The 13,266-nt window shown below is 41.6% G+C and overlaps 2 protein-coding genes across 3 annotated transcripts in view; one reads left to right on the top strand and one right to left on the bottom strand.

The window, feature by feature from the left end:
* Positions 1 to 13,266, top strand: part of GABRB3 (gamma-aminobutyric acid type A receptor subunit beta3) — a gene marked incomplete at both ends in the record, with an annotated part of 184,915 nt that overhangs the window by 13,552 nt on the left and 158,097 nt on the right. The gene's annotated exons all lie outside the window — the stretch shown is intronic.
* Positions 1 to 13,266, bottom strand: part of GABRA5 (gamma-aminobutyric acid type A receptor subunit alpha5) — a gene marked incomplete at both ends in the record, with an annotated part of 50,926 nt that overhangs the window by 20,540 nt on the left and 17,120 nt on the right. For both annotated transcript variants that reach the window (XM_079534479.1, XM_079534480.1), the window contains one exon: positions 6,022 to 6,104. In XM_079534479.1, coding sequence (XP_079390605.1) covers positions 6,022 to 6,104 — 83 coding nt within the window. The remainder of the gene's footprint in view (positions 1 to 6,021; positions 6,105 to 13,266) is intronic.

The raw sequence follows: 13,266 nt of genomic DNA, 5'->3' as shown, positions 1-13,266 counted from the left end.
AAGGGCCTTTTTCACTTTTGTCACTCTAAAATGTATGACTTTGATGACTTAGAACCACTAAGATGATGATCAGAGGGCTGGAGCACCTCTCCTATGAAGAAAGGTTGAGGGAACTGGGCTTGTTTAGCTTGGAGAAGAGAAGGCTCCAGGGAGATCTCATTGTAGCCTTCCAATACTTCAAGGGAGTATATAATCAGGAGGGGGAACGGCTATTTATGAGGGCGGATAGTGATAGGACAAGGGGGAATGGTTTTAAACTGAGACAGGGGAGGTTTAGGTTAGATACTAGGAGGAAGTTTTTCACACAGAGATGGTGATGCACTGGAACAGGTTGCCCAAGGAGGCTGTGGATGCCCCATCCCTGAAGGCATTTAAGGCCAGGCTGGATGTGGCTCTGGTCAGCTGGTCTGGTGGTTGGTGACACTGCACATAGCAGGGGGGGTTGAAACTAGATGATCATTGTGGTCCTTTTCAACCCAGGCCATTCTGTGATTCTATGATGGGAAACCTACCAAAAAAGTAAGAAGTTAGAGACTTCTTTATTGGTTAAGTTGTGCTTCATGATGGTGTCCCATAATAATAACTGCCACAGAAACATGAATCTCACAGCCCAGGCCCAGCTTTTTAAATTTTCCACAGATTTCTCTTGAGAAAAGCTTCTTAGATTTCTGAAATACACAAATATTACAGTGTTTCCTTTTAAGCACCATGCTCCCTCAATCTCCTGCCCTTTGGGAGCTTCAGGCTGCAGTGCTTCACACAGTTTGGGACAGAACACAAGGGTGAAGCTGCTGGCAGCACGGACTGCTCAAAATGCCAACTGAGGATGTGACTGTGTTGCTACAGATGCACGTTTAAATTGAGTACAGGCTGTGCTGCGGCACCTGTGAGGATACAGAAGTAATTGCTGGTATAACCTACCCCCTCAACGTAGGAGAAATACAAAGCTCAAATAAGATACTTGCAGAAATAGTGAAGTTACCTTCATACAGAAGAGCTTTTAGTTTCGAATTTTGATTTTTAACTCCCTTGAGAGAATGGGAATAAAATGCTATCCCATACCTAGAGAGAACAGCTCACCATGAACATATACAACACCTAACTAATCTCCAGGAACTAGCTCTTCGGAACAATGTGCAACAGATGTATCTAATTCTGAGCTAGCTATGCAGAGAAAAATGGATTTCTAAGTCTCTTATCTATATCTGAGATAGTATTGCAGAGAAATAGGAAATTCTAAAATCTGATTCATCTCATCCTTAGGGAGTCATCAAAAATAGTTCTAATGAGCTGCGCTACCAAAGTACTTACTTCCTTTCAGTGGCCATAAAAGGAGTCTAGACAACTAACTGCCATGTCACTGTCTAACTAAAATTGTCTCAGACCCACCCCACCCATTTTACAAGGCTCTGCTATCAATGCACAGCTTTCAATACAAGACCAACTACTCTGCTCATTCTGGAGCAGTGCATTTCTATGTCCTGCAACAGATAAGAGCCACAGCAGATTTGGGGAAGCCTGGCAGCTCTTGTGGTACCCTATGATTTTGTGAGTATGCTTCAGCCATGAGTTTACGTATCAAAACCTTCTGATTTTTTTAAACAGCCCCCACAAGAGTCACGTGTCCACAGTTTCAAGGAATCTAGAAGCAAATAATAGCAATTTCTATTAGGTGGTCTCCAAGTTCTCCATCAATTCTACGGGATGTATGAAAAATCAGTTTAGGCTTGACTATTGTGATTTATTAGCTAAACAAGCAAAATTAAATCTGTTTACATGAGATTTTACTGAGCAAGCTGCATTTAATTATTCATATATTTTGTGAAGCTGAAAACATTGCTATCACGTTTTACTAAAATGGAATCTGAGTCTGTTTCCTGCAATCTGTTTTGGAGTTGTCCCTCCACATATGCAGTTTTCCTGCCGTCTCACAGTTTCAATCTGGGGAAGCATAAAATCAAGAAACACCCTGCAGGTGCTTTCACCTCAGAGCTATTATGAGCATCATGGAGAAACTTCAACACTGGTGGAAGTTCCTTAAAAAACTTTTTTGGAGAAATTTCTCCGTGTCTGTAGGTACATGGACTGTCTGTGAACAGAAAGAATCTTACTAGCGCTAGTTCACTGCTACAATAAAATCCTGGGGTAATGGTGAAGCTTCTGTCTGTTCATTACTCCAAGTTCAGCCGCCTCAGAGAAAAACAGTCTGAGTGTTTTCTGCCACAGAAATAGCCGGTGCCCCTTCTCCTACCAAAAGCTGCAGAAGTCAACATGACTCAGTTTGAGCTGTTAGAAGAGAAGATGTACATAAACCATGTTAATGTCTTTCTTCAGAAGCCATAAATTTTACTTAGCACTGTTTTCTCACAGTCTGCAAACTCTCAGTGCAATCTACAGTGATCAATCTTCTCCATCTGCATAGCCCAATGAAATTCATCAGGAATAAAAGCCAGGCCTGTTTTTCCACAGCACTACTTGCGAGCTAGGGAGAATCTCATTATTTTCAGAATATTCATTAGAATTTCCACTTACTCTAAAAAGAGTATGATTTTTACTTTTTTTCCCCACTAAGTGACTAGTGGACAGTAGATTCATGCAAATATCCATTCCTCAGTACAAGATCTATGTATTCCGACAGGGTGCCTTCAATATACCTTTGCCATAAATAGATTATCCTTTCCAATATCTGACATTGTCAAATCACCAGTTCACTAATAGCAAATAACTAATTCATCTTCAGGGGAACCCTGAAAGCTAGGTAAAACTGATATAATTAACACATGAGTAAAATGAGATTTAGGAGTTAAGTCAGTTGCCTGGGCAGAGGCCTTCATGGTCTAGTGGATTAGACATCTGTCCCTCCAACCAAAGAAGTTGAGTCTAATCCTTTTTCTGACATTGATTTGCTGTGTGGCCTTACGAAAAGTCAATTAACTTCTCTGCCTCAGCTGCCCTGGAGATAATGATGCTTACCTCCCCACTGACACATGGGCATTCAGAGACCACACTCAACCATACTTTTAATGTACTCTTAAGGCCTCTCAGTGGAAGAGGTGAAACACTAAAGCTTCCTAGCTTTAATGCCCTTTCTGTCTTATCTAATTCCTCCTTCCCACACCAAAAATAGCTTGGTGGTAAGGAGGAACTTCTCCAGTCTAAGACACAGCTTGTGAAAACATGGCTGGTGCCAGGAAGTACCACTAGATCCTGTTTGGCCTGCAAATTTACTCAGAGTGCAGGTCAGTGCTAAAATTACCGTGGGAAGTTTATTTTGAAGAAACTAACACCCATGCCAAGCTGCTGTGACGCAGAGAACAGACTGCCACGGCCATCCCATCAGCACCCTGACTGAGGGACAGAGGGGCTTCCTTGAAAAGCTCTGGCCCTCACACATCATGCCCAGCTCACCAGCTCTAAATGAGATCCCTACAGGGTGGCTTTACGGGTAGCCTTAGCTCCAGCAGGGGCACAAGCCTGGAGGAATAGCAATCATGTACCACACTGCAGGCTTGGGCTGGCCACCTTCAAGCACTGGGAAACTCTACAGAAAGCAGAAGACATCTAAAATTTTCTCTGAATTTTTCAGTTCATTAGTAGTTGTCCTTAACTTCTGGCCTCTGGCAAGCATATCATTTCACGACATTCCACAGGGAATAGAATCATAGAATGATCTAGGTTGGAAAGACCTTCAACATCATCAGGTTGAAACAGCACGTAGAGGTATTACTTCTGTAGTTGGTATGTGAACTGCCCAGCAGCCATCTAGGTTGGGAGTATGTGCACATACATACCATTATATCTCCTTTTCTGTATTCAACCTTGCTTTAAGTTATTTCTGCAAAATATTCTCATCACATATAATGCTGCTTCAGACCATAAAATCTCCTATATTTTAATACAGCAAACCCCAGTGAAATGGGATATAAGAAATCAACATTTACCTTTATTTCTGTGAGGAAGATTAACACTCCTACTCTTTAATATTGAAGGAAATGTCGGGACTTTTTTCATTTTGCTTGAAGAATTATAGCAACCTGTTCCCACCTGTGCTGATGCACTGACACTCCCCTAAACCCCTTTCCCTGTGTAGCCATCCTATGTTGGTCACTTTATTCTGCTGCCCTGAACTCCCACCCACTGACCAGTAAGCATTCCTCTCCACTTCATCCTACTGACTAGCCATTTGATGCTAGCCATTGAAGCTTTTCAAAATCCTTCTTGGAAAGAAAACCATTGAAAATCAATCCTTTGGGGAAAAATAAGGAGAAAAGCTGAAGAAGGGCCTGTGCTTGTGTATAATACATCCCTGCATTTTTATCTTGTAGATGACTTAATGCAAACCTGCAATGATGGAAATAGGAAATTAGTACTGTACTCTCCTCAAATACAGCTGGGCTAATTCAATAAACCCTGACTTCTTGGCTGATACTTGTGCAAACATCTGCATATTACATTACAATAAAGTCTTGAGCTGTCAGATCAATAACAGATATTCCCAAGGCTGAAAGACTATGGATAGCCTGTTCCTATGTATTTACTTACTGCAGAGACCGTCAGTGTGGACCAGCAAAGGCTCCATGTCCAGACACTGCAAAAGACCTTAAAGATAACTTCCAGTAGCTTATAAAATAAACTTGGATTGTATACTGAGTGCAGAACATAGCACAAACTGAAATCAGTCAACCCTCATGTGTCTAATAAAAAAAATTTTAATCTTTCCAATGACATAATATTGCTAGTACAATACATAACATGTAGCAGCAGGAAGGAGATCTTCTTCTTCTTCTCTTTTTTTTTTTTTTTCTTTTTTTTTTTTTCCCAGTAGCTTTGGTTTAACCCTATATACAAATAATCACACTTTTCTGTGAGAATCTTTCCCATTTTCAAGTTTGGAATGCAATGCATGGTTTGCCTGCAATTTGTTTTTTTTAAGTTGAATGCAAAGGAGTATTATACCTCCAGATCTGTATTGGCCTTTCAATAAATTAACATTACCAAGGTAAAAGACACACTGAACTGACAGTAACCTTGCAAAATATTGGTGGCTGTTTAGACAGCACTGAGTTTTTCTGGATTGCAAGAAGGAGGGGAAAGCAGTTCATCCTAAGTTAGGTAATTTGGTAATCATTACTGTAAGCAGTGTTTTTACTTCTTAATATGATCAAAAGAAGACAATGCATAGCCAGTATTAAACCAGTGCAGGTACAGAAGATAAAGGCAAAGCTTAATCTTGGTAGGATTAGTGACTCTAAATTGGTATGACTGAAAAAACATTGAAAAATGCTGAAGCTAGGTGGCTTCAGGGACAAGCAAAACGCCTTGCTGGGTAATTTTCAAAAGTCTTTAGAGACACTGATTGCACCTGGAACCTCTCATTTGATTACTGAAATAAAAAATGCCTATCCTAGTAGCCTCATCCGTACTTTAATTAAGAGCTTTGTATTTAAATATAACCATCTGATCCTCTGAGGTTATTTTTAAAGTAAGCTTCTGGCAAGGAACCAACATGGTGGATTAGAGGCTTGGAACTGAAGAAAAATCATTGTTCCGCATACAATTTAGAATAATGTGTACATATACACAAATATAAGTGTACACTAAATCATGAAACAAGATACAGGATTGGATTTATTAAAACCAAATGGAGAGATATTTCCTCTTTCAGTGTTCTAGCTCTCTGTTAATATACACAATGCACGTACTGCACTGCAGTCTGATTCATGTGAGTACCGTAACAGCACAATCTGATCTTTTCCAATGAATGCTCCATTTTTCTACAAAAGCAAAACTGCAGTCATCAACTTATCTGTCCACATCCAGTACTGGATGTATAGGCTGGCTTCTGCCCTCGGTATGGGTGCACACCACCCATCTGCTCTCAGCTGACCAGGAAGGACACAGAATACATGTGGTATTAAAAGGAGAGGAGTAAGAGAAGTGCAAAGGACTTGTACAAAGTACCACTGAACACAAAAAGCCAGACGGGGAATTTTCTGGATCTCACTTGAGAAGATAACTTACAGCTTCCAAATTTTAATGGGCAGGCGTGTGCGTCCATGGGGAAATCTTCAAGTTGCATGGGACACTCAGCAGAGATGGTCAGTCTGTGGGGGAGTAAAAAGAAAACCCATCAGTTTCTGTCAACGCCTTCTTATTTAGGCCTGTCGCAGTAATATAATACATGAGCACCGACACAAGCGAGCTTTTCCTGGCAGCTCCTGGCTCTTGCTGAAGCATAGCAGCCCCTGCCCGAGTGGGAGATAAAGCAGCTGGAGTGCTGTGCTTGTGTCTGGGGCCTTATCTACTGCTCAGCCACACCAATGGCTTTTACAACAGCAAGCAGTTTCAGCAACATCATTCTTTCTTATTTGTATGTGCAGGAAGGCCTGTGCTGGGGCTCCTGCTGCAATCCTTATTCTTATCTGCTTTCTGCGGATGCTGCAACCAAACCTGGGATCTGACTTTTGAGTAAAGGAGTGTCACAGATGCAAAGAAGCACTGATTTCTCCTATCTTAGCTACTGAGAAGGGTCTAATAGGCTCATTCATCCTTTTTACCCCAAATTCCCTGCATACGAAAGGGGGAACAATGCTTGCCTTCTGCAAATAACTTTTGAACAAATGAAAAGTAGGTGAATTAAGTAATGCTACATTTGCAGGACAGACTATGACAGCATCTCCAAATAGGTGTTTTTTTAAATGAAAAAAAACCATCTGCCTGCCTCCATGTTTACTGCCTTGTATTGCCACAACAAAATGAATATTCTGGGAACTCCACCCAGCTAAGAATATAGTACTACAGTTAGTTTCTGAACAAATGAGGCAGACCAGTTTGGTCCTATGTATTGTGAATTACTATCAGGAAAAGAGGGCTGGGACACTGTGCCTGGCATATCGTTTAGGGAAACAGTGCTGCTCCACTGTTGGGGAATTCCTGAGCCAGAAAAAGCCTTAGAAAAGGCAGACATCCTATGGAGGTTCTGTATGATTGGCAGATCAAGATGAATGCAAATAAAAGCCTGAGGCACATTTCTGAGCACCGTGATATATTAGTTTTTACTGATATAAAATACATCAACAGAGCCAAAGCTGACTTTACTAGCTGCATGCAGTACATAGCACGATGACAATCTATTTTTAATTGGGCCATTTTGCTACCTGCATATCTCAAATGGTTTGCTTGGGATGGTGAGGACACAATTCTCATTTTATATGAAGAATACACATATGCCTTTCCCACTTTACTGTCTCAGAGGCAACTGAACAGAGACACACAAAGCACCAAAGGCTGCCCTGTGCTGGGGTAGTACAGGACACTGCAGGAGAGGAGGTTTGGTTCCTCTCTACTTCTCTTGAGGGACAAAATTCTGCAAGTAAAGCCTCAACACCCTGCCACCAGGATGCCAAAGCATCCTCTCTTACTGCAGCAGCCTTGTGTACCCAGACTGCCCACTTTTGATACTCCATGCTTCTACCACATCAAAGTCAGTATTCTTGCTATGAGAACTCCTATTCAAAAGGATCATAAAGTGTAACAATCTGTCCGGGTACAGATGGCACAGCATTCAGCAATTCAATACAACACAATGATGCCTTACTGGGGCATTGAAGCTACATGGACAATAAACTGGGGGAAAGAGCTCCACTTGCTGCCAACATACAGAAATTCTGGAGCTCTACCAATATGTGGAAATGGCAAAATAAGGACACAGAAATGCAATAACAATGCTGGCTAGAAATGGCATTGAGGATGATCTGGGAAGCAGGAAGGGAGGAAGGGAAAAAGGCAAACAGTAATCAGCAATATAAGATATAATGATAAGAAACCGTAAAAAGAAAAAAGTCCAATTCAGAACAGAGATAATGTATCATTTTGTGAGAATAGACAGAAAATCTACAATACAGAAAATAAATGACTAAAGACTGAGATATCTGCCCTTAGGCAAAACTGCTCTTGGACTTTATTTTCGTAAAAGAAATTTCAAAATCACTAAAATATGGAGTTGTCTGCAGAGGAGACTGCCCTTGGGCACCAGAGCCAGCGAAGCCACAGTCACAGAGAGTGCTACATGGATGAATTTAACAATCTGGTGCTAGCAGCATCCTGTCCAGAACCTGCATCCTTTTCATAAAAATCACTCTAATGGGCACTTGAAAGCCAGCCTGCCATCCTTATAGTGCATTGTTATATCTCCTGTGCTAAGTACTGCAAATTTAATTTTCTTGAGTTAAGAAACTTTGCTCGAAGTGCCATCATAAAGCTGACGTTATACTGCAGTCCATTTCCTGTTTGTATACCAGTGGTTCAAATATTTTGTTTGAAAGGCTGCAGCTCTACAACACTTTAATACTCTACATGGGTCATCTGTAAATCTCAAGGAAGGGATCCTCATGTTCCTTCTCATATCCCAAAACAGCTGGGAAGCTAAGTGAAGGAAGATTCAATGCAGAATCATGAGTAAGACCTGGTTCACTTGAATGCCTTATGAATTGTAACATGCCTCTGGAAAAATTTCTTATGTGTAATGAGGGACGCTGTTGACATTCCTGAGCTGACAATGGGGAGAAATGAAGACAAGATACACAGAGAATGTGACCTAATGGAATTAAGTCCACCCCCAGAACTATTTTTGCCTGCAATAAATGGAAGGGTAACACACAGCTGCAGGGTACTGTGCAGCCAAGACCTGCCTCAGAAGCTTCAGTTTGTCTCAGGTACCAAGGCAACTCCTGTGCCCTCCCTCAATTTGCCAGCCTGCAATAAGCAGCATGTCTCTTAGCATGCTGCAGGTGCTATCTCCTGGGTCTAGCCCAGTGCAAAGAGAACAGAGTTTAGCAGCTGCAAGTGCACCTGGATTGCAGCCTTCCTCTTCACTGCACGGGTTCTCTGAAAGAAGTTCCTTTGGCAAGGAACCTCTTTCTTTACCTCTTCATACTGGTATGTTTATTTTCTTCTCACCTTTCCAATCCTAAGGCCACTTCTAACCTGGCCATCTTGAGCAAGTGAGCTGGCTATGCCTTTTTGTTATACTTTAATTTTAGAAGCACACAGTTGAGGCCCTTGTGTATTTTTAAAATGCTCAGTGAACATTCTCCTGGCTACCTCTTTCCAGGTGTGCATTTCCTGATGTGGGTACAACATCTAGTGCACAACACAGCCATGAATCTTGATAGACTGCATAGAGGTTATCACCCTGAATTTCTGCAGAGAGCTCTGCACCCCACAGCAGTTGTTTTTCATTAATATGTACAAACCTGAAAAACAGCACCACAAAACTGACTCTTGGTTCATAGAGACTGGATTTCCTACAACATACAGGAGAAAAAGCAGACAGCAGCCACCCCTTATGATTGCAAGGCTGGAAGTATGGGTTGTTGCATACAGATTTCTCTTTGGTGTATTGCTCAAGGTACTTAATCAGATCATAGCTCCAGGAGTCACAGAGAACCTGATATCTGGGTCTGCTCATGCAAACATCAGCTGGGGTGGTATTTGCACACATTGGTTTCAAGCACCATGTCAGAGCTTGCATACTCCATTTTTTACAGCTGATTACAACACAGCTTCTCCCGGATTGCTGTTAATGCAGGATGAGAAAGGAGGCCTGGGCATGTAAATATAAACCAGCCTTTTAATACAGTCGCTCCAGAATAATCTGACTGTGCTCACTGTAGCAGTCACCTGAGCTACAGTCCATCTCCACATCAAGGTTATACTGTCAGAACACCAGCACCGTTCACACTACAGCTCTTTCAAGTAGAAATATTTAAAAGCTTCCCTCCTCCACTATCATTCTGTCTTAATAAAAGCCCTATGGGATCAGTTTCACTCAAACAGAGTTTTTGACAAGATTATAAGTAGTTGTTAAAGGTCTGTTACAATGGGAGGATGAAACTCTGATTTTACTGAAGTTAAAGGTAAAATTCTCCCTGACTTCAACGGGCCAAGTTTCATCCATAGTATGTAAGAAATCTTGGTTCCAGCCACTGATTTCTTAATAACTACAAAATTCCACTTTCATAAAGCTCTGAACGCTTACGCCATCCAAAAGTTGTTCAACCAGCTAAAACCTACAGCACACCTTAACTACTTGAGAAAAAAGTTGTCTACAAATTATTTCACATATCACCCATAATTGCACATCAAAGTTTCATCAAACTTATGTCTAGCCTTTTCTTTAAGAACATAAAGTGATTATCAATGTTCTGTTTCAACGAGGTGCACTTTAGATGCATGAAATGAATATCCATATAAGAAATAAAGCAAGACTTCATGGCAAGGCTTCCTCAGTTTGTAAAAGTCACCTTCAAACATTTCTGCTGGAGAACTGAGCGTGCCAATTCTTCCACTAGGCCATTCCTTTTAACACAGTTGTTACAGTCTAGGATGTAGCAAGGGAATAAAATTGAGACATTTGAGACCCAGTCATACATAATGGAAGTACTGCAAGGAGAGACAGGAGCTCATTGGCAGTCCCCCAAGACCCTTTTGCAGGGCTGTGCAAGGAGCTTCTCACTGTTCCCCTGGTTGCCCAAGAGAGGCTGAAAGCGCAGATATTTAAGGAATGAGGAGGAGAAAGACAGGGAATGTTCAGGGATGCCACCATGTACTTCTCTCAATGCAAGGAGTATCATCTACTACTGCCCTTGGGAAAAGTGCTGAGAGACTGAACAAAGTTATCACCTCTCTGGTGTATTGGAAGTGCAAAAAACACTTTCTGGAGTATTATCTACAGCTGCCAGATGGAAGGTAAGGGCAGTCACCTGCCTGGAGAGCGAGCAGACAGCCACAGCAACCTGCTTTTTCTTATCAGATATTAGTTCTAGTATGCAAACAAAGGAAAGAAAAAGGAGAAAGCTTTAGAAGGAGAAAGCAAAAAGGAAAAGTCACCAGAGGCTTTTAGGAGAGGTTAACTCAAGTGCTGAGTAACTGAGGAGGTACTGATGAAGCTGATGCATGGGAGGTTTTGTTGGCTCTAAGGTACTGGGATTAGTACCTCAGTTATGAAGCTCTCCCGCCTGCCCTAGACCACAGAACAGCTGAGCCTTTTGAGTTCCTGTTTCTGTGCCATTGGCCTGATTAAAGGAGCATTTTAACAGTGTGCTCTGGCCCTGTCTGTGCTGGCAGCTTATAACTAATGTGGGGCTCGGGCCAGAATGGGTGTGAAGATTCAAAGTCCCCATTCCAGTATGAGGCCAGCTACCACCATTTTCCTTAGAAAAGGCAAAACGTTAACTTGAAACTCATCTCCAACCTATCTCAACATATCCCAGTCATGACAAAAAGAGCTAGGTTTATTGAGCCTCAACCAAGCCATACCCAAACTGAGAAACTTCACTGCTGCATCAGACCAGGTATTTGCTCCAAGAGAACCTCAGCAGAACAATTCATACTGCACCAGCACTTCCAGTATAAGCCCTCGTGCACTCACACGGATAGCAGAATAATGGAGTCCTTTGTACTTTTTCAAACTGCAAATGCTAGGTTTGTGAAATTACTCATTTAGCCTTGACTCAGGATGCAGCTACTCACTCCATTCACCTATCGTGATGGGAACACTTTCATAACCAAACCATAATCAGTCATTATTCCTATAACCAAACCATAACTCCTAAAGGGTTTTAAGGAATGATTTGTTTCAAATCCCTGCAGAAAAAGTGTGTGTAACTAGTGCCTTGTTATTTTCCTTAAGTGTATACATATGGCAATATGAATATCTATATGCATATATATAAAGCCCTGCCATGATTCTGAAGGACTTTCCACACAGTCCTATGGAATACTGTGGATGTGGATGTGCTGGGTTACCTAACGCAGTAAAGAAGCATTAGGACATGGATACACATTCAGTTCTGGTACTGATGACTATAGAAGTCATCCTGAGTTTCACCCCTCACTAGATGATCTATCTGCAACATAGCTCAGAGGGAGAAAATTGGTGATTCACAGGAATTCAAACACTTGGAGCTGGAGTGAAACAAAATTTGAGTCCTTACCTATTTCTCCTTCTTAGACAAGATACTACCCTTTTCCAATTTTTCTGTGATGCTTGAATGTATTATCTTTACATCACATTGAAATGTACTTTGAAAATGCCACAGAGAAGGGTTTGTGGAATAATAAGTACTCCAGTCACTGAAGTTTTTGTGAACTGTCTGTAAGTAATTCAGAGGCATGGTGAGACTGGCAGAATTCTCATTTCAACTGTACCAAATTCTTAGCATAGCTTATGTGGAAGTGAGGGAACAAGTCTTTAATTGTCTAGATTAACTACGTGGAAGACTAGGTCATCCTCAGATGATCAGAGGTGGATGGAATTGATCTCAAAAGCTCTACCACTCCCCGCATGTGGATTACCTTTGTATGCCCAGAGCACGCTTTCTAGACAGCTGCAGAGCTAGATGTTCACCCTCTATGTATAAGAGATACTTAGAAAGTCAATGAAACAACCAACAGAGTGCTTAGGGGCACCTACAGCTAGATCAGGTTGCTCAGTGCCTGGTCCTGCCAAGCTTTCTTTCCCTTCTGGTTCCTTATATATGATGAATACTCCTTTAAACACCATGAAGAAGAACTTCAAATCTCTCCACTACTGCAGTAGTTTCTATTTCTACTTAATTCTTGAATTAAAACCAAAAATTCTAATTAGTACTAGCAATGTCAATAAAGCTGACGCAATTGTTGATGTGGGTAGAGTGGGAAACAACACCTCAATGAACTCATACTTCATTTTGATGTGCCACTCATTGCCCCATGTCTACGTTACACATTTCAGTCACGATCATCTAAGCAGCACGGCCCTTTAGTGGCATGTTTCGCCCAGTGCTAACTGAGAGAAATACAACTGTTTTTATAGTGTGTTGTGTACTGGCTTCTCACTACCTCTCAAGGAAAAATCATCCAATTTGGTGACAGAACAAGCAAAGGACAGCAGTGCCTGGTTTGCGCATGGGATTGTCTGGCCTTTCCTTCAGTAGAAGATCCAAATACATGAGTAGGAAGGGAGCACAGAAAACTCTGGTACGTGCCAGAGGAGACGGAAGCTAAGGACTAAGATGGACATGGCACAGTGCACCCACCCTCCGATTTTGATACTGGCAATTAAACAATTTGATCAGTGCAGATTTTCTAACTGGCCAAAGGGGCTTTATTTCTTCTATTTCTGTCTGTAAGTATGGAACACATTCCTCCCTTGGATCAGGGTCATCTGGATGTACAACCATTATGTTCTTTCCTCCCAGATCACACAGCACTTATATTTGTACA

This window comes from Tetrao urogallus, assembly GCF_951394365.1.
Source record: "Tetrao urogallus genome assembly, chromosome: 1".
Lineage (NCBI taxonomy): Eukaryota > Metazoa > Chordata > Aves > Galliformes > Phasianidae > Tetrao > Tetrao urogallus.
This window is presented reverse-complemented; position numbering and strand designations above follow the sequence as displayed.